This window comes from Leptonychotes weddellii, chromosome 9 (assembly GCF_054177405.1).
Source record: "Leptonychotes weddellii isolate Sample4059 chromosome 9, ASM5417740v2, whole genome shotgun sequence".
Classification (NCBI taxonomy): Eukaryota; Metazoa; Chordata; class Mammalia; order Carnivora; family Phocidae; genus Leptonychotes; species Leptonychotes weddellii.
Genome location: NC_138377.1, coordinates 85,355,052 through 85,380,023, shown reverse-complemented (window position 1 = coordinate 85,380,023; position 24,972 = coordinate 85,355,052). Strand labels below are relative to the sequence as shown.

Sequence of the window (24,972 nt, the reverse complement as noted above, 5' to 3'; positions counted from 1 at the left end):
TACTTCTTCCTCAGAACCAGGAGTGAAGGGAGAGAAGCAAAGTGAAGAGGGAGAGATTTTTAGGTGGTAAGGAAGAAAATTTATGTCCAATACAATAATAGAAATAGTTAAAAATCATTGAGTGCCTCTAATATTTGGGACACTGTGCTAAGTACTCTGCATGCATTTACCTTCTGTAATCCATTAAAAAAAAAACCCTTTTGGGCGCCTGGGTGGCTCAGTCGGTTAAGCGGCTGCTTTCACTCGGGTCCTGATCCCAGGACCCTGGGATCGAGTCCCGTGTCCCGCTCCCTGCTCGGAGGGGAGCCTGCTTCTCCCTCTGCCTCGTCTCTACCCCTGCTTGTGCTTTCACTTTCTCTCTCTCTCAAATAAATAAAATCTTAAAAAAAAAACAACAAACCCTTTTAAGAACCCTATTTTACATAAGCACATTTTTAAAAATTTTTTTTTTATTTGACAGAGAGAGACACAGTGAGAGAGGGAACACAAGCAGGGGGAGTGGGAGAGGGAGAAGCAGGCTCCCCACTGAGCAGGGAGCCCGATGCGGGGCTCGATCCCAGGACCCTGGGATCATGACCTGAGCCAAAGGCAGACGCTTAACGACTGAGCCACCCAGGCGCCCCTTACATAACCACATTTTTAAAAAAGATTTTACTTATTTACTCGACAGAGAGAGCGAGCACACAAGCAGGGGGAGCGGCAGGCAGAGGGAGAAGCAGGCTTCCCACTGAGCAAGGAGCCCGATGTGGGACTTGATCCCAGGACCCTGGGATCATGACCTGAGCCTAAGGCCGAGGCTTAACTGATTGAGCCACCCAGGCATCCCTACATAACCACATTTTTTAAAGATTTTATTTTTTTTTAAGTAATCTCTACACCCAGCGGCTCAAATTTAACAATCCCCACGTCAATAGCTGCATGCTCTATCGACTGAGCAAGCCAGGCACCCCTACGTAACCACCTGTGTTTAAGAAGAGTAATTTGCTCAGGATTATACTGTAGGGAATGCTATAGCCAAAATTACCATAATCTTCTCAGGGAGATAAGAGTCAGAGTTTTCTGTTGCAAATAGGAGAGAGAGAGTAATGTGGTTCATTGAGTTCACTCTCAAGAAATCTTTATTGAGTACCTGTTGTATGCAGGGCACTGTTCTGGCCCCTGGCAACATACAAACATATAAGACATGTTGTCTGAACTCAAGGAATTTATAATCTAGGATTCACGTGGTTGGGGACCTGAACAAATTGGAAAGTTAGAGAATTCCTAAAACCAGTAATTAAGAAAAGAATTGTTGAACAGCAATGGGTGGCCCAGCTGACAGAAGGGGACTTGAAGAGCTTTGTGTCACTCTTTCCAGAGAACTTGACTGTGGGGAGAGCTGTGTCTGGTATTTGACAGAACAGGGTTGATAAAATATCAAAGAAACAAAGAATTTTCAGGCGCTATTAAAGGTGTCTTTTAACATGGATACAGTAGAAATATACTGGAAAATAATATAGTCTGGAAACCTTACATGTGGAATCTATTTCTGAAAGTCCCTGCGTTCCAGCCTTGTTATAAAGTTTCTAGCCCTTATTTTGTTTATATTTATTTTGACAAATATTTTGGCTAAACACTTCCTTTGAAAAGCAAAGGTATACCTCTTAGCAGCTGGTTGTCAGAATTGCTATAGATTCAAGCAGATACTAAATTGACTAGAAGTCAGGTAATAAGCCATTTATAGAATAGCTATGTTATGCTCAGTACAGCTGAATAAAGAGGTTGACACCCAAGACACAGAATGAGTGCATCTGTCTTATGTTACATTATTCCTATTAAGGAGGTAAATTTTTTTCTATAAAATCATTTTTTTTAAGATTTTATTTATTTGACAGAGAGATAGAGCCAGAGAGCACAAGTGGAGGGAACGGCAGAGGGAGAGCGAGAAGCAGGCTCTGCACTGAGCAGGGAGCCCAATGCGGGGGCTCGATCCCAGGACCCTGGAATCATGACCTGAGCCGAAGGCAGATGCTTAACCACCTGAGCCACCCAGGCGCCCCTATAAAATCATTTTTTTAGAAAGTACAAGTAGGAGACACCTGGGTGGCTCAGTCAGTTAAGCATCTGCCTTCGGCTCAGGTCTTGATTTCAGGGTCCTGGGATCAAGCCCCACGTCGGGGGGGGGTCCCTGCTCGGCGGGGAGCCTGCTTCTCCCTCTCCCACTGCCTCTCCTCCTGCTCATGCTCTCTCTCTTTCTCTCTCTCTCTCAAATAAATAAAATCTTAAAAAAAAAAAAAGGTACAAGTAGTTTCTTGCCTAGACTTATGGATATAATAAATTTTTAATTTCTGTTTGAAATTTGTACCTTGGTTGGTTTTTACCTCAGTAGGTAAAGCATCAGGGTAAACTGATGGTTACCTGATCAGGTTTACCTCAGTAGGTAAAGCATCGGTTACCCTGATGCTTTGATTAAATGATGGATCGGGTCTCTCGGTTTACTTCCTGTTCGTTTGCAGGTCAGTCTTCAAGTTTGAAGACTCAAAGTGAATTGGACCTGATGAGGTAAGAAATTACAACTATGCTTTGATCAGTAATGTCTGGAATAGACAAATGCATGATTTGAAAGATCACTGTCATAGAAATAAACTTTAAGCTATATACACTCCATGATGGACTCTGTACACATGGGAGGGTCTGAGATAGAAATCTCCCTATATTCTTGATGAGCTTGCAGATTTCCTCAGAGCTACTGACTGGGGACTTAGACCCTTGGAAAGAGCACAGGGGCACCAGAACATGACTACTGGCCATGTTCTCCTGCCATTTAGGACTCCCCAAGAAGGGGGGCGTGGCAATAGCAACTGGTGCAGTCCTTGACCATCTCAGGCCTCCAGAACCCTTGGCTCATCCACAGCCTTAGGACCACTGGTATAAACCCTGCATCAAGATTCTGACTTACTGAAGAATATTCTGCTTAGTGAAAGAACATTTTAAATTAGATTTACAAAAGAAAGTGATATTTTTCTTAAACTAGGGAATAGTCTGTGAACTTATTTTATTTATTTGTTTATTTTTTATTCCATCCTCTGTGAACTTATTTTAAATTATTGTATGGCTTTATCATTTCAGACTGTGTTTCTATAATTTTTAGTTGGTTTTAAAATCAATATGTATTAAGTATTTTTTTTTATTCATTGCAACCTTTTAAAAACCTGAATGACACATTAGTTTAATATGGTAGTCCTGCATTTCCAGTGTAGAAATGTATGTATGTTGCTTTCTGATCAAATAAAGGTTTGGAGAACATTTTCCTCTTAGCATCTTTGATCCTTTCTTTTTTTTTCCTGACTGTAAATCATAGAAGCAACTGATTAAGTAGACAGGTGTAGAGGAGGAAGTCACAAATAAAATAGGCACTTACATTTATTGTGTTTGCAAGGTTGTTTTTGAGGATGGTGTATGTTTCTTGAGACCTTGTTTCTTACCTATTTTATAGAGCTCTGGCCTCTTAACAGCACTGATTTAATGACTTCTTGTGGGGCTCTTGGTTTATGTTAGCACTGGCTGTGGAGGGAAGAAAGAGGTCAGGTTTCACAAGGAGGCTGTAGACTTGTAAAATCATACCTAACTGGCAGACACAAAGTCCACGTCAAAGAGAAAGCCAAGATTTGCATAAGAACGTAAGAGATGTTTTGCCATTTAATGCCCCCCCCTTAAAAAAAAATCAAAATTATTCCTGAAACCAATATTGCACTGTATGTTAACTAAAATTTAAGTAAAAATTAAAAAAATTAAAATTAAAAAAGATGAAAAAATAGAAAAATATTTGCTGGAAAACAAAGTTTAAGACTATCATGATAGAGATATGCATATTTGCATGTTACTCTAAAGTTTCTAAGTTTTCATGTAAAATTCTATACAATTTGTTTTTTGTTGAAAAAGTAGCTATTATGCAGATGTCTTTTTTTTTTCTTGTAATTCTCAGATTGAGGGCCCTGGTTGGGTTGAGAATCAAGCATCCATAGCTCATAGGTGTTGTCTACCAAAGAATGAGAAGTTCAAAGGACTAAAAAGAAGGCAGATAAAGTGAGGGATTTTATCAGGTAGTGGAGTAATAGAAAATTTATGCAGATGAACTTTTCATTCTATTCCCCATGTAAGCATATAAAGTTTATTTTAAAATACTACTTTTTCTTAGTTTATATGTATTGTCGGAAAAATATAAGTACAAAAAATTATACATAATTCTGCCACTAGAGATCTGAACTTAATTACCTATCTTCTTGTAATCTATCCCCTATTATTTTATTATTAAAGTAGGGGATTTTATCCTCTCCAAAAAATTTATCTATGCACATGAAAAATGGGAAAATTATTTCTCTCCACTTTATGTTCCTTTACATACAGCCTACAATGTCTGGCTTAGTAGAAAAGAAGAATTTTAAATCTTAGAATACCTCTGCCTTTGTTAGGGCTTTAAGGTTTATTTTTATTGTGTGATGGTCACTAACATCTTTTGTTTGCCACTCTGTAAGTCATCATTCTGAAAGTAAAAGAAGTGTATTCATAGCAGGACATCCTGTTACTGTTACCACCTCCACCATGACCAAGGTTACTAGGTGCCCAGCATTGCCTCAGCACATGCTCATGTTCTGTGTGTATATGTGTACACATATGTATATGTGTGTATCACTTAGTATTCTTATAATAGCCTTATAAAATATTATCCCCATTTTACTGAGGGATACTGAGGCTTGAGGTTGAGTAACTTCTCAAGGGCATACAGTACCTGAACATGAGTCCAAAGCTGTGATTTTTTTTTTTTAAAGATTTTATTTATTTATTTGAGACAGAGAGAATGAGAGACAGAGAGCATGAGAGGGAGGAGGGTCAGAGGGAGAAGCAGACTCCCCGCTGAGCAGGGAGCCCGATGCGGGACTCGATCCTGGGACTCCAGGATCATGACCTGAGCCGAAGGCAGTCGCTCAACCAACTGAGCCACCCAGGCGCCCCCGGATTTTCTTTAAACCAGCTAAGGCTAAGTTTAAAGTTAAATGAAAAATGGGAAAATTATTTCTCTCCACTTTATGTTCCTTTACATACAGCCTACAATGTCTGGCTTAGTAGAAAAGAAGAATTTTAAATCTTAGAATACTTCTGCCTTTGTTAGGGCTCTACTTTGGTTTTCTAATGCCTTAACTTCTATCATCAAGAAATGAGAATAAGCTGGGGCGCCTGGGTGGCTCAGTGGTTAAGTGTCTGCCTTCGGCTCAGGTCATGGTCCCAGGGTCCTGGGATTGAGCCCCACATCAAGCCCCGCATCGGGCTCCTTGCTCCGTGGGAAGCCTGCTTCTCCTTCTCTCACTCCCCCTGCTTGTGTTCCCTCTCTTGCTGTCTCTCTCTCTGTCAAATAAATAAATAAAATCTTTAACAAAAAAAATGAGAGTAAGTTAAATTGGAAGAACAGTAAACACTATTCCTAAGCTCATCCCAACAGAACCTCAGAAGTAAGAAATTCTTTTCTCTGCTGATTTTACGTTATGCATTGCTATTTTTATAGGCTGTTATTCTAAAAACTCGGGGATGTCTTTCTTCATATCTTAATGACAGCATGACATCTGGACCATCTGAACCAGTTAAAAAATCAGGATGGATATATATTTGAGGTTTATGTTATTAAGCCTTGGCCTTTTATTTTACAAATTTTGTAGTTTCCTGGTCTTCCTTAATATGCCTGGTTTCTTCTCATTCTGAGGATGTGAGAGTCTGTAATAGTAACTCACCAGTGCGTCTGAGCTCCTCTTTTGTGTTCCATGTGTAGACACCATTACTGTACCCCAAACTTCCAGGTACATAGGTAGAAACCTCAACTGTTTGGATCGTTCCCTCTATTTCCCTTGAACACCTTGTGGCCAAATCATGATGTTCGGTGTACATCATCCTATATGTGTCCTCCCTTCCATTCCATAATCTCCTGCATCATTCGGACCCACAGCTGGTCTCTTGTCTACTGTTCTCATAGCCTCTTAAATGGTCTCCCTACCTCTAAGGGCTCTCCAAGTATTTGACTTTCTGATGATCAAATGTATGTGAACTTAGAACTGAGAATAATAATGTAAGAATGGCTAGCATTCCCATTAGGTAAACTGTTTTTCAAATAGATTTTAAAATATTCTTTTTAAGATTTTATTTATTTATTTGACAGAGAGAGACACAGGGAGAGAGGGAACACAAGCAGGAGGAGTGGGAGAGGGAGAAGCAGGCTTCCCGCTGAGCAGGGAGCCCGATGCAGGGCTCGATCCCAGGACCCTGGGATCATGACCTGAGCCGAAGGCAGATGCATAAGGACTGAGCCACACAGGCGCCCCGAGATTTTAAAATATTTTTAAGATTTTATTTATTTATTTAGTGCAAGTTGGGGGGAGGGGCAGAAGGGAAGAGAGAATCTGAAGCAGACTCCTCGCTAAGCATAGAGCCCGACATGGGGCTCAGTCCCAAGACCCAAGATCATGATCTGAGCCAAAATCAAGAGTCGGAAACTCAACTGACTGAGCCACCCAGACACCCCTCCAATTTGATTTCTAAAGAAATATTAGACTGAGATAGTATGATTCAATTTGCATGCATTCCTGTCTCTCTTATCTTTCATGGGTTCCTAGAGATAGAGGTACTCCTGCTTGTGATGAGCGCCTTAGCTTCAGAATCCTCATATACAGCAGTTTAAAGGTGTTACTGTATTTTGGAAATTTAGGATTGTAACACATATCCTTGCAACTAGAAAGTCAGTGCATATTAACTTATACCAGAGCAATAGAATTGCTTGGATTTAGAACCAGTAATTTTGGGGGATTAAAAGGTTGGGGATCTCAAACTTTTATTCATGAGAGAATTCACATAGGGTCACTGGAAATTGCCTGGATTTAGATCCCAGCCTCACTGCTCACTATCTGCAAAACCTTGAGTAAGGTGCTTAATTTCCCTATGCCTCAGTTTCTTCAACTGAAATTTGTGGGGTTTAAATAAATTGGAATATATAATTCATTTAAAGCACTGCCTGGCAATAAAATATGTTAAGCTATTTTTATTTCTGTCATTATTATAACCTTTGTTATGTGCTTTTATAATACTTGGTAATTTTCCTTGAAAGCACTTACCACAGTTATAAGTTATATGCTTGCATAGTAATTTAGTTAAATGCCTATCAGTATCATTAGACAAAGATCCCTGAGGGTAGCGCCTCTGTTAGTTTTGTTCATTATTGGATCCTTGACGCTGAGAATATACTAGATAATGAATATTTGTAGAATGAATGTATGAACTTAGAAGAGATTACTTTAGTCAAAAATTTTTCTAAAATAGGTGTAATTAAAATCCTCTTCTGGACTAGGGAGATAGTTAATCTGGCCCATTATTTATGGATAATTGCATGACTCAAAGCCTGCCAGCCCTACAAACTAAATGAATGGTGTGATTATACAGATAATGGGATTGGTACTGTGTGACTTGTGGAAATTAAATGCTTTGTGTCATAGTTATAATGTGTATCTCTAATCGCAGAGATATTCCGTGTTTTTTAAATGTAACTATTTAAGAGTGACTTTTTAAATACTGCTGTATGCTTACCATATAAACAGTTTGGTTTGGAGTAAGGGATGTCAAACTACTTTCCTTTATTTACAAAAAGGAGCCAGTTAATCTATTTATTGAGAATGTACTCAGCCACAAGAATTAAAAGTATGTAGTTGACATAAAGAAAGCTATTTGTTCCTTTTGATGTAGCAAGGATATATACGTTCAGTGTTTCTAATAATTGGGCTAAGCAGTTTAAAGGCTTAGAAGGAGGGGTTGGTTGCTAAGGCATAGTGCTTTTTGACATTTAAAATTGGAATCACATTTTTTGTGAGATTATTCCCTTTCTGGTTTTTAGCAGTAATAGGTCGACCTATGGAAGCCTTTGAATTAATAGATGGAAGCTGCTTGTGAGCCCAGTGCACCCATATCAAATACTTGTGTACATTTAGAGGATGTTTTTGAAGCAGGGAAGAGGAAAATGGGAGTAAGAAGATCAGATAAGGGACTTCTGTAGTGGTTCCAGTGAGAGACATTGGGAGAGGAACACAGGAGTGGATCCGACATATGTTAAGGAGTTAAGTAAGATCAGTGGGAACAAGTGAATGAGAGTGTAGAAGAAGGAGTTAATAGTGTCTAGCTCAGGTGAGTGTCTGGATAGTCCTGTGACAAGTAGAGACACAGGCTTGGAGGAAATAAGATGATTTCATTTTGGACTTGATGAGTTGGAAGTACCTTTTATGAATTCCAGGTGAAGATGTCCAGTAACAATTGGAGCCATGAGTATGAAGCTCTAGGATTGGTGATCTAAGCTGGAGATGTATTTTGGGGAATCAGCAGCAAGACATGGATGTCACTGAAAACTGAATGTGGATGAGATCACCCAAAGAGAATCTGGAGAGAGAAAAGAACAGAGAATCTCTGGAAGGAAGGGCTTAGGAGGAGGGAGCGCCCTTTAAAGGGAGACTGGAAGGAGGAATCAGAGAAATAGATAAGAAAGTATGTAAGAAATAAGAGTATGCAATGTCACTGACACTGAATAAAATAATAGGGGAAGAAGGCACATGAGATGTTTGAGGTATAAAGTCAGAGGGGAAGAAGGGGAGGCAACTAGAATCAACTACTCTTTAGAAAAGTTGTAATGCCATGGGGAAGAGAGAGGGTAGATAGCTGCTGGAGGGATACATGCCATAAAGAGAGGTCTGGAGTTTTGTTCTTTTTGTGTTTTGCAGTTTGGAGAAGCTTAATCACTTTTATAGGCTGAGAGAAGGATCCAGGAAAAGAATTTGAATATGCAGGAGAGAGAGACAGAAAGACAGACAAAAGGCAGATACATCGGGTTCCCAGAGGTGAGGGAAGAGAATGGGATTGGTACCCAGATGAAGTAGTTATGGACAGAAGGATGGTAACTTATTTTTATTGTTGAATCATGAGCATGCCTCTTTTTCTTTAGTCTCAGAGGTACTGATGAGAGTCCCAAGGGGTCTTCTTTAGGAAAAATCATTTTGCCAGCAGGTTGAATTTTCAAAAGGGACCAGAAAGTGAGAAATGTTAAATATAAAGGTGTTTGGAGGATTAAAAAAATCTTTATACTTGCTTGAGACCTTGCTGAGAACCAGAGTGAGGTCAAGAAATACCTTTACTTGGGGTGCCTGGGTGGCTCAGTCTGTTAAGTGTCTGCCTTTGGCTCAGGTCATGATCCCCGAGGTCCTGGGTTCAAGCCCCACATCGGGCTCCCTGCTCAGCGGGGAGCCTGCTTCTCCCTCTTCCTCCTCCTGCTGCTCCCCCTGCTTGTACACGCTCTCTCTCTCTCTGTCAGATAAATGAATAAAATCTTAAAAAAAAAATACCCTTATTTGATGGATGTGTTAACTAAGTAACCTTATTGTGGTAATCATTTCCCAATATATGCATGTATCAAATAATCACATTGTACACAATGTTCTATGTCATTCTCAACCCAACAAAGCTGTAGAGGGAGGAAAGAAACTAGATTAGTGATTGCCTAGGGCTGGAGTTGGGGAGGGGACGGGCAGATTAGAGAGTGATAACTAGAGGATATGGGGTTTCTTTTTGGAATGATGAAAATATTCTAAAATAGATCATGAGGATGGTTGCAGACTCTGAATATACTAAAAGACCATTGAATTGTACTCTTTAAATGAGTGAATTGTATGGTATGTAAATTACATGTTACATGATTATATCTCAAAAGCAGTTTCTTTCCCCTTTCCCCAAAAGAGATACCCTTACTCAGTCAGAAGATGCACTCATTTACCTTTTATTTCTTGGAATTTTTTGACTCCAAAGCCCTAGCACATTTGACCTGAAGTGCAAAGTTCAGTTTTCATAAAAATCTTAGGGGTTTCATAGACTTATGCATCTGGGGCAGAAAGCAGGAAGCTGCTCAAAAAAAAAGGTTCAGAGAGATCATATTGTTTGTTTAGATGAGATTTAGGGTAGAAAACAATGCTCAGATGTCTAAGTGATTGGAGGGAAATTACTCAAGGCAAAAGTAATTATCTTTATTCTCAATAATCACAACATTTATTAAAAAAGTCATAAAAATCCCTCACTTTTTATTTTTTTAATCTTCATAAAAATCCTTTAATAGTGGGGGATCCAATTTTTGTCTCTAAAGATAATGCCACTAAAATATTGGGGACCATTTGGAATTACAACAAACAAAATAATAAAAAGCATTAGTCTCTTTTCAAGATGAGAAGTATTTGTATTTGTACCTGGGAAACTCCTTACATTTCTAGTTACTATGTTGAAAGACCTAATATAATTAGAGAAAAAAATATGTAAGTTCAGTTCAACAAGTATTTTAGTGCCAAGTCTGTGCCATTCACTGTCTTAAGGGGTCTTGCAAAAAATACAACCCATTACTAGCCCCCAGGGAGCTCATAGTTTGGAAGGGGAGAAAAATGTGAAGTGGTTATAATACTGTGGGATAAAAGTAGCAGTGGAGGTTTGTAGTGTACAGAGGTTGCAGAGAAAAAGATCAGGAACAACTTCCCAAAGGAAGGGATAAGCAGAGTAGGTGCTAAACAATGACAGGATTTCACCAGATGGACAGAGGGACCTAGGATATTTGAGAGAGAAGGATATGCTCATATAATACTTAGGGGTACGAAATATCATGGTATATTCAGAGAATTGTAAGTAGTTCAGTGCTCATGGAACATAACTATAAGTGATTGAGACGAGAGTTTTGCAGGGACTAATTAATTCATCAGCCACACAATCAAATTTATATTTTTTGACTAACTTTCTGGAGTAACTTTGCTGGTAGGAGAGATATCACCTAATAGGTGCCTACAAGACTTCAGGCAGGAGATGATAGGGGCCTGGATTGAAGAGAGGACTATTAGGGATGGAGAGAAGTCAGATATGGGAGAGAGATAGGAGGTAAAGCATACTGAATCAGGTGCTTGATATGTTTTGGGGTAAAGAAGTCAGATAGGGCTGAAGGAACAACTGTTTTATGAAGAAAAATTTAACTATATTACATATTTTGGTCTAGAGTGGTAAAGACTGGAGAATAAGATAAATTTCCCCCTTTGAAGTCTGTAAATTGAATATAGTCTGGATTATGAATGACAACCAGAACTAAAACTCACCCCCTCATACATGAACAAGGTAAATATGGGATCAATAAGAGAAATTAATGCTTCATAAACCAGGCATATCTCCCTCTGCATTAAGTCTGTTGCAATATCATCCATCCCACTGTACACTCGAGAAATAAGAGTGAAAAAGGCAGATGATGGTGATCATGAAAATGGTTTGGTTTTGTTATCCACTGACAACAGCGGTTTGAGAACCACTGTTCTTGAGGAAGCAGAATTTTTTTGTTACATACACACATAAGATATTACACTACCCCCATCTGCTTTTTGGAAGTGGATGCTCCTGAGTATTTTCACCATTATTCCCTGGCTTTGTCCTATACCTCTAAAGTCTTGTGATCCATTTACAGATTGATGATGCTAATTCTAAGGCAGAATTTATAGTCTTCTCTCACCTTTTACCCTTCCTACTCTAATGAAGTGTAAGTCATGTAGACCTTATTCCCTCTGCTTTTCTTCATGACTTCTCACTTTGTTGATAAACTGTAAAGGCATATATATATATGTATATGTATATTAAACTGGAGTCTGCAGAGGGGGAGTAAGACCATCATTGGGGCCATTTCTTTATATCCTGAAAAACAGTAGAGGGAAGGAAAACCACAGTGTTACCTGGAGTCTGGACTCTATCAAAATGTAAAAGCATGGACACCGATGACTAGCTCCTGGAGGCCTGCCTAGAATGAGAAAGAAGAATTATCTCTAGAAATATCAACACTTCGAGATGTATCTCCACTTTGGAAATACATGAGACTAAAAATAGTCTCTTGAGTCTCTCTACCTTTAATTCATCAGGGACACACACACCATTTGTCTTCTTTCTCTCCTTTCTCATTCAGCTCCATCAACACCAACCTCATTTGATTCCAAACAGAGTGACATGTTTGTGTCCAGTGAGAACCAAGTCTTTGTTTCCATTGAGCTCTCTGTAGAATCTTACCATTCTTACTGCCACCACCCAGTTCTGTCATTCCTACTTAAACAGCCTGTTGGTCTTTTGACTTGAGGCTCTCCTTTTCTCACTCTATCCTGTGTATCCGTGCCTGATTGATTTCTCCCAAATACGGCTATTATCCAGGACTGCTATTGTCCTTTGCTCAAAAATTTTCAATGATGTCTTCATTTGTGCCATGGTACAAATCTGCTTTATCTCTACTCTCCTTCCACTTTTCCATGATCCCTTCATCTGAAATATTCTACAATAGTCTTGGCTGTTTCCTTAAAATTCTGTGAACAGAGGCTACACCTTTCTTCTGTGCTTGCTTCCTTTCGCCTGGAATGTCTTCTTTTCCCCCTTCCATCTAAACCCAACCGAGTCTTCAAAACTTAATTCAAAACCAGTCCCTGTAAATGGTTTTTACTTGTCTAATCTGTCTTTCTTGATTTCCCTCTTCCCTGAAATGTAGTAGTATTTGAAGTTTGTACCACACAAAAATGGTATGTGATTACATATCATTATTAATTGTTTATTTTTGTTTCAGTTGTGTTAATTTTTTTTCTCCAAATAAGTTGTAAGTTTCTTGAGAACTTATTTAGAATTTCATCCTGGGGGAGACCAGATTCCCTGAGCTAGGCAACTGTCAGTGGTTTTTCCAAAACTACTGCTGAAATTATCTTTGTGCTAGTTAAGTTGGGTTGCTCTTATGTCTGGGCGGGAGTTCAAGTCTGATAAATAATATCTTGCATAATGTTATTTCCAAGTACAGTACAGTATAATAGTATCTGTACTTATTCTAAATTTGTCAAACTTTTATCTTACAGCTATTTCTGCATTTGAAGTTCAGCCAATTTCTACTGAGGTGCAAGAAGGTGGAGTTGCTAGATTTGCATGCAAGATTTCCTCAAACCCTCCTGCAGTCATAACATGGGAATTAAATCGGACAACTCTACCTGTAACTATGGACAGGTAAATGCAGCTTTTGTCTTTGGAGACGATGCAGGAGTAACGAAGGTGTCATGGGACTTATGGGGGAAAGACCGTGATGGAGCTTATTTTCATTTACAGTAGCAATTACCAACCTCTTAAAGACATTTCAAACTTAGGCAAAGAATTAGATCATCAGTCTCTGGCACATGGGGAATAATTTCTGATTTTTGGTTTAGATCATAATTCAAATAACCTTTCTTACTGCTTTGTTGCTTTCCTTAAACATCTTTTCCAACCATAGGACCACCTGAGCACCTGCTTTGTAGCCCAAGGATTTAGGAAACCAAATTAGACCTTCAGTGCTGGCAATAGCAATACTACTATAGGGGTCTCCAGTATGCCCTGGTACCTGCCCATTCTGTCTCCACCTCCCACTTCCAGTCTCCTCTCGGCTACACACACACACACACACACACACACACACACACACACACACCCGCTCACCTGCTCACCCCCACCCCACCCCCAGTGCTCTGCAGGTGGTTGAGGTTTAAGGATCAAGAACTTAGTAGCGCCTTCATAAACTTTAATTCCTGTCCTCATGAGTAGCAGTATTCCAAAGTAGGTAAAAATCATTTACTAAAATCTCAGGATACTATGATGGAAGAAGTTACTCAAGAAAGTGTTAAAAAAAAACCCAAAAACTTAGATTCAGGTGTATCTTGGAGAATATGTCTGTATTAATAGGCAAGAAATCAGGATTTGAAAAAAATCATACTAAGCCCTGGATCACCAGTTATGTAAGCTATAATGTCAAATGTAACTCTGTATAAAATTAGGCTGGTAGATTTCACAAACCACATACTGCATAGTTATGTATGTTATAGAGACCTGTAGTGACCCAAATAAAAACAATTGAATCAAGCTAATTGTTTTAAATGGTCTTTAAAGTATTGCATCTGGCACTTTTAAAAGGTTGAATATATTAATCATAGAATACATGTTAAAATAAAATATAAAATCTACTACAAAGAATTCAATCATCTTTCTTCCTGTAACAGGATAACTGCCCTACCAACAGGAGTATTGCAGATCTATGATGTTGGCCAAAGGGATGCTGGGAATTATCGTTGTGTTGCTGCTACTGTAGCCCACAGACGTAAAAGTATGGAAGCCTCTCTAACAGTGATTCCAGGTGCTGTCCCAGCTATTAATTTTTCTTCTGTGGCTATAATAGTATGCTATAAAATAGTACTTTAATTTCATGTAAGTTATTGTAATCGAGTTGGAAATGGTCATTTTTATCCCTGTTAGGTTCCTCTTCTTTCACAGGCCAGCTTATTTTATGTTAACATCTTTAAGAACAACATCTTTAAGAAAGAATGAATATTTGTTTTGTAAATATTTCACTTTTGTTTTTAAAATATAAAATGCGAAATGAGAAAAACGATTATCCATTTCCACCAAAATTGTCCATTGTCAGTAAAGATATATTTGTTTCCAGTTTGTATTTTTTTGTTTGTTGTTTTAAGAAAAATTATAATTTGCATTTGTAAAAATGATACATGCTTATCATAAAGAGTGATGTCTATAAAAGTATAAAAATAAAAATTTTTACATTAAACAATGTAAAAAAGTACAGATAGAAGTTTAAAAATATCCCCAATTCCAATATCCAGAAATTATCATTGTTAACATTAAGCGAACATAATTTTCTATATTTTGCCACACATAAATATACTTAGAAGGGAAACTAGCTAAAGAGATGAATATGAAGAAAGAAATATGTATCTTACTAAAGTGGAATTACACATAGATACTAGTTTTTATTTTTAAATAATTTAAATTTACTTGAATATAGTGGAAAAAAATCTAGACTAAAGACATTGGTGAACTTCATCTGAATGTTTATTTTTCACAAGATTCCTAAAATATCCTTGAAGGTTAAAAAATCTCTTTGGAAAACATTGAAAAACTGAAATTACATTTTTAACACTATGGTTCAATATCAGGTAGTATCTTTTAGCTTCCTGATATGAAAGATTAAAGACAAAATCACTCCCACGCTTTTCTCTTCTCCCCACTGTCACATAAATTCTTAACAAGGTTGGCGAAAGGATTAAATGAATGTTTGAGCCTCAATTAAAAGGGAATGATACGGAAACAACCTAAATGTCCATCAACTGAAGAATGGATAAATAAAATGTGTTCTATTGATATAATTAAATTCTATTATGTTATTACTCAATAAAAAGAAATGAAATACTGGTACACATTGCAACACAGATGAATCTTGAAAACATTATGCTAAGTGAAAAGAAGCCAGTTCCCAAAAGACCATATAATATATGGTTCCTTTGTTAAGGAATGTCTAGAAAAGGCAAATCCAGAGAGACAGAAAGATTAGTGGTTGCCAGGCTGTGGAGAGAGGAGATTGCTAATGGGTGTGGTGTTTCTTTTTGGGGTTCTAAAGTTGATTGTGGTAATAGTTGCACAACTCTGAAAATACTAAAAATCATTGAAGTACTTAAAATTGTGAATTGCGTATGATGTGAGTTATATCTCAATAAAGTTATTTTTTAAGGGAATAACAAGGATATTTTAACTTGTCTCACTTATTATATCTTATTTGTAATTTATTTTCATATTGTGCCTTTTCCTCCTCAAAGCTGAAGAGTCTAATTCCTTCTACACACCAACCATTATAGCAGGCCCACAGAACATAACAACATCTCTTCATCAGACAGTTGTTTTAGAATGCGTGGCCACGGGAAATCCCAAACCAATCATTTCTTGGAGCCGCCTTGGTAAGTTTTCTCAGGGAAAAAAGTCTTTAAACTTTGTTGATTTTAATGAAACTGACAGAATGTTTATTTTATATGCAGAACACATGTTTGTCATTGAAGTGGCTTCTAACTTTTTGGCATTTCAGTGTGTAGAGAAAAGGTTTTTGTATAGCAGATTTTATACTTTTTATGATATGATTAGATGGTGATCTTTTGACATAATTTTAGATCTTATGTTACATTATTTTAACCGAAGTCTTCTCTTGGAAATAGATCACAAGTCCATTGATGTCTTTAACACTCGGGTACTGGGAAATGGTAATCTCATGATATCTGATGTCAAGCTGCAACACGCTGGAGTGTATGTTTGTCGGGCGACAACCCCAGGCACGCGCAACTTTACAGTTGCCATGGCAACCTTAACTGTCTTAGGTATGTTTTATTTCATCCTGCATTCAGGAGAATCTCGTATTTTAACATTTATTGTATTATCTCATTCATCGCTTACTTCCTCCTTTCTTGAACTTTGTAGCGTTGATATGAAGGTTGATATGAAATCCTGTGATCCAACAATGAATTTTAGAAGAAAGTTAAAGCTCTGGGTTAAAATGTAACTAACTATAATGCTTAAGTCACCCTCCTGTTTGCCTGCATACCATTATGTTCCTTCTTATTTAAGCATCTCTTTTATGTCTTTGTTACCTACCCACAAATCCACATATCCATTTACCAATCTAAAACTTTAATCTGTTGATTGTATGCGTTCACAAGTGGCTATATATTATTGGGCTTAGTTAAGTAGGATTATAGTGTACCTATTTCTAGTGTGTTGACACAGAGGGTCTCAATAGGGAAAACCTCGAGGGAGTGGACATCTAAATGAACAATGCTGAGAAAAGGCATCTGGATAGTTATATGTAGAGTGTAGATAAGAGGCTCAGAATGTTAAATATTTTCAAGGATGGGACTTGAGTCATTTGCCGAACTCTTCCTTGACTCTTTGTATCATTCCTGTTGGAGACATGGACATTTTTCTCTGTTCTTTTTTCTTAAAAATAGCTCCTCCTTCATTTGTTGAATGGCCAGAAAGTTTAACAAGGCCTCGAGCTGGTACTGCTCGATTTGTGTGTCAAGCAGAAGGAATCCCCTCACCCAAAATGTCATGGTTGAAAAATGGGAGGAAGATACATTCAAATGGGAGAATTAAAATGTACAACAGGTGGGCTATGTCACTTTGCTACTATTTTAGAGAAGATATAGTGGCTTTAGTAATTGCTATGTGAACTGGTTGTAATATCAAATATCTAAATTATCTTAGTATTTTAAACTAAAATAAGAAATTTAGATTCTGAAGAGGGGGGAAATGAGAGGGGGAGACAAACCATGAGAGACTATGGACTCTGAGAAACAAACTGAGGGTTCTAGAGGGGAGGGGGGCGGAGGGATGGGTTAGCCTGGTGATGGGTAGTAAAGAGGGCACGTATTGAATGGAGCACTGGGTGTTATGCACAAACAATGAATCATGGAACACTCCATCAAAAACCAATGATGTAATGTATGGTGATTAACATAACATAATAAAATAAAATATGAAAAGAAAAAGAAATTAAGATTCTAACATCAGCACGCCATAGATCCTTTTGTATTTTATATGTGGATCATGGAATTGGTAGATTATAATGAAATAAATGTTGGACAGTCCCCTAGACCTGGGTTCTAGTCCTGATGAGCCAATAGCTAAGTTATTAGCAAGCATATTAACCCTTTGGGGTCTCAGTTCCTTCTTCCATTAAAAAGATAAAATTAGAAGGAAATATTCAAATCTCAAGGAATTTTTCAAACTTAATGATTTTTAGAACTCATTTTTATTAGTATAAATATGAATCTTCTTATAACATTGCCATATGTTTAATAAAACTTTAAAATTTTTTGTTGATCTGAATTTATGTAACATTGCAATATTATATAAGTTAGATGCTATTACAGAGTAATATACTTTTTTATAAAAGCCAAATTTTTTTTTAAGGTTTTATTTATTTGACAGAGAGAGACACAGTGAGAGAGGGAACACAAGCAGGGGGAGTGGGAGAGGGAGAAGCAGGCTTCTGGTGGAGCAGGGAGCCCAATGCGGGGCTTGATCCCAGGACCCTGGGATCATGACCTGAGCCGAAGGCAGACGCTTAACGACTGAGCCACCCAGGCACCCCTAAAAGCCAAATTTTAAAAAAGAGATTAGTCTTTCACCTAAAGCAAACAGGGTTTGGATATCACTATTACTTAAACTCAGAAAATAAGAGTAATTTTAAGCAACTCAGATTTTTCAGTGGGGTTGATTACACAGTTTTTTGTTCTTTGTAACTTTTGTCACTTAAAATGAGAGTGAACTTAGCAATAGTTTAACTTTATTTTTACATCATTCTTAGAATTTTTCATAAAAATATTTTTTTCTTTCCTCAGTAAATTGGTAATTAACCAGATTATTCCTGAAGATGATGGTATTTATCAGTGCATGGCTGAGAACAGCCAAGGATCTATTTTATCTAGAGCCAGACTGACCGTAGTAATGTCAGAAGACAGACCCAGTGCTCCCTACAACGTGCATGCTGAAACCATGTCAAGTTCAGCAATCCTTTTAGCTTGGGAGAGGCCACTTTATAATTCAGACAAAGTCATTGCTTATTCTGTGCACTATATGAAAGCAGAAGGTAAGCAATTTGAGGAGTATTTATTTTCAACTGCTACTTGCTGTCAATAATTTCAGTATGAATGATGTCTTACCAGAAAATATTTTTGAAGTTCTATGGCATTTATCTCTTTTAATAAAATAATCTATCACCTGCATATCAGTTTTTGCTAAATGTTTTTATTATTGTATACTTTGTATATATAAGTATAGTTTAAGATTTTGTTTAGAAATAAGTACCATCTCTGCCTGCTAAAAATTACAAAGTGGTGGAGTAATGAATTTCATTCCAGCCAAGATATAAATTCTTTAGCTAAGACTTGATGTTCCAATTTAAGTATACAGTTACATAGGAACAATGCTGTAATTGGTTCATAAAATAATATGGTGAATTATGGTCACTATAGCATATTATTTTTAAGGGGGGGGAGTAAACATTATCAGATCCCCATAAGTTGATTTTATATGTTTTGAATGTTTCCTGAAAACATTTAAAACTCTGAATATTGAACAGGACTCTCTTTGTTGATACGTCATTTCTTATATAAAAGTAGAAATCAAATCTGTCTTAAAATTTTTATTCAGAACTATTAATTCCATTGTTTTTGCAATCTTTTTTGCCCTAGTATTTTCTTTTGGCAAAAAAATTCGAGGGAAAGGAAAAGCTACTTAGAAATCCTAGAGATTTCTCTACTGATCTCTCATAGAAACCACAGAAGTTTACAAATTTTAGTTGTGCACAGTCTAGATTTTATGCAATAGACATTAAAACAAATCCTAGCACCCAAAAATGATGATATGATAAAATTGTCCATATAAACAGGTGGTTTGTTGTTGTTTGTTTTTTATACTTTGAAGTAGTATTTTGAAAAGGAATATTTTGAATTTAAATCAGGGGTTTTAGCAAGAAGAATGAAAAGTCTAACTGAGCATGTTGGAGTATGTTAATTCCCTTCTTAGTGATTTAGGAAGGTAAAAGGAATGCTGGTTTTGGTGGAGACCACTCTTGTTCACTATTATGGTCATTTCATTAGAGCCTCCACATGCGGCTCAGTGGTCTATTCAAGGACAGAACAAGGCTTTTTAATTCGAACTCAAGGACCTTGTTTGGTAGGTCAGAAATCGTACTATGCAGTTCCTAATTAACAAGCCATTAGCCAGTCTGTTGTGAAATGGCTGTAATCTTGTCTAATTAAAATGCTATCAAGTTAATTCAGAAATGTGGGAAAACTTAATGGTGGAATTTGCCTTCTGTTTTGTTTATAAATCCAGTGAGGGGGAGAAGGGCCTTGGTCCTTAGAGCGTTTTGATGAAGTTGACGTGCATTTACCGTGAATTGTTCGCAAAGCCCAGGAGCTGCCAGTGTGCTTATTCCCCTGTACAGATCCGCGCCGTAGGAATTAAATCACACAAAGGCAAATTCTGTTCTATACCTTGCCATGCATATTTTATTAAGAATTGCTGAGAAATTTTTTTTTTTCCTCTTTGGGGGGGGAAGTTCGTTGTGGAACAAAGTGTTTTGAAGCACATTCTGTGCCTCCCAGTTCTTTTGCTTCCTACTAGTATAAATAAAAAGAACAACTTGTGTCAGTCAAATTTAATAGAATCTCTAGGGCCAAAATGAGATCTTTTGCAGGACGACTTGGTTTGGTTTGTTTTTATAAAGCCTGGAGACTTTACATTCCCATAAAGCCTAGAGCCTTTACGTTCCCTACTGTCTCTCCATTTACTTTTAAAAGGAAAAAGAAGCCATGCGTTTAAGCAAGTAAAACTTACACTGTTTCAAACTACGGTGTTCTATAACATTACGCTCTATTGTGTTACTGCTGTACATTGTCTCTGCTATGGGTTTTGACTGGATATTAAAACAAATTTAGAAGAGATTAATTATTTTCAGTTTGATTTACTAGGGAAGAATTCAAACTACTAATTTGTAGCAAGATGTAGTTACTTTTAGAAGTCACATTTCTTTTTTTTTTTTTTTAAAGGGTCACAAAAGATAACAAAGATTAGGCAGGAGGATCAGTGTGTCACAGTAAGGGAAATTGGTCTTGTTCATTTTGAATACTCCTAATTTTTAAACGCTGATTCTTTAATCTAGGTTTAAATAATGAAGAGTATCAAGTTGTCATCGGAAATGACACAACTCATTATATTATTGATGACTTAGAACCTGCTAGCAATTATACTTTCTACATTGTGGCATATATGCCAATGGGAGCCAGCCAGATGTCTGACCATGTGACACAGAATACTTTAGAGGATGGTAAGAAAACACAGTCTATGTCATTTAAGTATGAACATTAATATGTTTAATCCATTTCAATGAATAAATGTGTTTTAAATTAGAGAAAATATCCTCTTTTTGGTTAAAAAAATAATCAAAACAGGTATGGTAACTGGCAGGCTAGTTTGCCATTTCAAATTTGACCCTCACTTTTTGACAATAAGATGATAAGTGTAGAGTTTTTATAACTTATAATGTGTAACATAAATTTTAATAATAAAAATCTAATATTATTGTATTTCTTCAAGTTTCCTAGTGTAAACTGTAAATACATTGATGTTTTTAAAAAAAATTTTTTTGACATTGCAGGGTTTTTTTGAGTGGAACAAAATGTGGAATTTTCTAAGCATAAATAAATATAAATATAACGAGTAAATATATAATGAACAGAGGTCAGAGGTCTTGGACCTCTGAAACTGGGAGTTTTTGAAATTTAGTAAACTGTCAGTTAAAAAATATTCTTTAAAAATCAGCAGTTAGTCTATTTTTAGGTATAATATGTTTATTCTGCTTAAGGAGGAAAGTAATAGTTGTTACAGACCCTGGGTTGGAAGTTGAGTTGTAGTCCTTTTGAGGGCAGGCCTCCATATATTCTTGTAATGGTGGGAGATCCCATCCATTAGTAAAGTCCTGAGACTGATTCTCCTCCTCTGATTCGTCATCTCTCTCTCCAGGGGCTCTCTAGAAGGCCCTTTTTGTACCCGTCACTGGGAAAAGGGAATGATTTAACATATGCTTAATTATATTGTTCCTCCTTTACAGATGTTTTCTCATCCTCACAAAATGGCCCACCCTTAGTTTTCAAAACATTTTTTTGAAGCATTTTTTCATTTATTTGAGAGGGAGAGAGACAGAAACAGAGAGCATGAGCAGAGGGAGGGGTAAAGGGAGAGGGAGAAGCAGACTCCCTGCTAAGCAGGGAGTCAGACAGGGGGCTCCATCCCAGGACCCTGGGATCATGACCTGAGCAGAAGGCAGATGCTTAACCACCTGAGCCACACAGGTGTCCTTCAAAACTTTTTTTTTTTTAAGATTTTATTTATTTATTTGACAGAGAGACAGCAAGAGAGGGAACACAAGCAGGGCGAGTGGGAGAGGGAGAAGCAGGCTTCCCACTGATCAGGGAGCCCGATGCGGGGCTCGATCCCAGGACCCTGGGATCATGACCTGAGCCAAAGGCAGACGCTTAACGACTGAGCCACCCAGGCGCCCCAAAACATTTTTATGTAGATTATTTCCATATCATTTTCTTTGTTCATTTGGTCCCAGATCTCTTACTTACATCTCTATTATGCCACTTATTAGATGTTTATAAATTCAGAGTTTGACTAAATGAAAAAAATTACTGATTTGGATGCTCAATTCCAATTCAGTTTTCATTTAACAGTCTGTTCCATTTTAGGGGCGTCTGGGTGGCTCAGTGTCCTGCATGGGGCTCCCTGCTCAGTGGGAAGCCTGCTTCTCCCTCTCCCTCTCCCTCTGCCCCTCCCCCTGCTTATGTGCTCTCTCTCTCTCTCTCAAATAAATAAATAAAATCTTTAAAAAAAAAAAAAAAGTCTGTTCCATTTTACAGTGAATCACAGTATTTATGACCTCTCGAATTCTCATCACATTTAACCTCTGACATGTATATCTAAGGTGAAACACAGGCTGGGGGCGTGTGCTGTTTGGGGGCTTGTGGGGGTTTTTTGGTGTATTCCTCCCTATATCCTTAAAGGAAAGGAGTCTGACCATAGCAAGCTACTTGTTAAAACTTGCCAGTTCCAGTTAAGTTATGATCTCAAAGTTCTTTTTCCTTTAAACCTTTTCTTACTCTGTAACATTTTACTTAATGTAGTTTCATTTTGTTTTCTGAATAACACAGACTTCTGACCCTACTTTTCACGTTTCTACACCAGTTTCTCCACATTTCCTAAGCCCATACGTCTCAAACGGAGATGTGTGGGTGTCCTAGGGGTATGGCCGTGTGCAGCAGATACAACTAACACTTGGGGAGGGCTTGCCCCTGCCTGTTCTAAAAACCTTCTCTCCGTTATCTCATTTAATCCCTACATAACCCTGTGATAGAAGAACTGTTGTTATATAAGACACAGTAAAGTAGAGGGGATAAGAATGTGGGCTTTGTTCAGTCGGCCTACATCTGCTCCTTCACAATGACCTGTGTGACCTTGGGCAAGCGGTTTGACCTCTTTGTACCTCAGTTTCCTCAGCTATAATGATCGTGGTGCTTCCTTTGGTTTTGGTGAGAATTCATGAGTTCATACATATCAAGGACTCAGAAATGCTTAAAAAATTGATTTTCTCTTGTCCAACTATTAGTTCATTCATGCAACAAATATTCATCGAGTACCTGCTGTGTGTTATTTGATAGTAGTGAACAAAAGAGACAAAAAATTGTCCCTGATTTCGTGGCGTTTTTACTTTCTAGTGGGAGAGGGGGCAGAGGAACAATAAACAAGATAAACAGTCCATTATGTAATTATATGCTATGTGGGATATTGGTAAGTATCTAGGAGAAGGGGAAAAAAGCAAGGAAAGGGAGTATGAAATGTTGGGAGGGTTTGAGACTTGAGACACGGTCACCCAAGAAAGGCTCACTGAGTAGGTGACATTTGAATGAAAACTTGAAGGAAGTGAAGGTGCGGGAGCTGGTGAAGCAGGTGACTGGGGGAGGTGCACGCTCGGCAGAGGAAATGGACATTGCTGAGGGCTGCAGTGGAGAGAACAGGTGGAAAGCAGTAGGAGATTGGGGCCCAGAATCCATGAGGAGCCGACCCTGTAAGTACATAGGGCTTTGTATGAAGTCACAGTGAGGACTTGGGCTTTTACTTTTAGTGACACTTTGCTTTCTTTGGTTCTCTATGCTTGATCCTTCCTCATTATTTTTCCTTCTTTTTTTTTCTGGTTTGTGATCTACTCGCCTAAAAACCTCTGCTAGGGCTGAACGTATCCCTCCTTTATCACGTGTGTTGCTCTTAAGAGAATGCAGTAAATACTGCAGTGCTAATTGACAGTTTTGATTCTATTCATAAGCAACCTGTTTTCTTGTATGACTAGTTCCCTTGAGACCTCCTGAAATTAGTTTGACGAGTCGAAGTCCCACCGATATCCTCATCTCCTGGCTGCCGATCCCAGCCAAATACCGGCGGGGCCAGGTGGTCCTCTATCGCCTGTCCTTCCGCCTGAGTACTGAGACTTCCATCCAAGTTCTGGAGCTCCCGGGAACCACACACGAGTACCTTCTGGAGGGCCTGAAACCAGACAGTGTCTACCTGGTGCGGATTACTGCTGCCACCAGAGTGGGGCTAGGAGAGTCATCAGTGTGGACCTCACATAGGACACCCAAAGCTACAAGTGTGAAAGGTAAATTTCTAAACATGATTGAGGAAGAGTATTTTTACTTTTTTGAAACTTACTTTTATAAAATCTAAGTCATGTTTAAATGGTGTTTTATGAATGAAAATATTCCATAGATCATGGACTTCACTGAAAATAATTTTAAACTTTTTGTTGCATAGTCCCTTTTGACATAGAACTCAATAGTGTGTAAAACTTTTGGTTACACTGTTAGTTTGCTTAGCAAATTCTTCATAAATGGGTGAATCCAAATCAAACTGAATTACCAAAAGTTGTATATTAATAGAGACCTAATTGATATTATTGCCATATATATATGTGTGTGTGTGTGTATATATATATATATATATATTTAGATTTTATTTATTTATTTGACAGAGAGAGAGACAGAGAGGGAGAACACAAGCAGGGGGAGTGGGAGAGGGAGAAGCAGGCTTCCCACTGAGCAGGGAGCCCGATGCGGGGCTTGATCCCAGGACCCTGGGATCATGACCTGAGCCGAAGGCAGACGCTTAACGACTGAGCCACCTAGGCACCCAATATTTTATATTTTTAATTCTGTCTCAAAGTTTAATGTCACTGTGGAATTTTGATAGTTAGGTTAAAATATAATTGCTTAGAATTGCACTTTTTTGCAGCTGTTGGTTTAAAATTGGGTGTATATTTATGAACTATGGATTTTTTTTTATTCTTATGTTAATCCCCATACATTACATCATTGGTTTTAGATGAAGTGTTCCATGATTCATTGTTTGTGCATAACACCCAGTGCTCCATGCAGAATGTGCCCTCCTCAATACCCACCCCCA

General features: G+C 37.9%; 1 protein-coding gene across 1 annotated transcript in view; it reads left to right on the top strand.

Moving 5' to 3' along the window:
• Positions 1-24,972, top strand: part of PRTG (protogenin) — a 124,557-nt gene that overhangs the window by 47,472 nt on the left and 52,113 nt on the right. The window contains exons 3-10 of the mRNA XM_081831867.1: positions 12,945-13,089; positions 14,112-14,245; positions 15,720-15,857; positions 16,110-16,268; positions 16,896-17,055; positions 18,294-18,541; positions 20,621-20,785; positions 23,864-24,169. Coding sequence (XP_081687993.1) covers positions 12,945-13,089; positions 14,112-14,245; positions 15,720-15,857; positions 16,110-16,268; positions 16,896-17,055; positions 18,294-18,541; positions 20,621-20,785; positions 23,864-24,169 — 1,455 coding nt within the window. The remainder of the gene's footprint in view (positions 1-12,944; positions 13,090-14,111; positions 14,246-15,719; positions 15,858-16,109; positions 16,269-16,895; positions 17,056-18,293; positions 18,542-20,620; positions 20,786-23,863; positions 24,170-24,972) is intronic.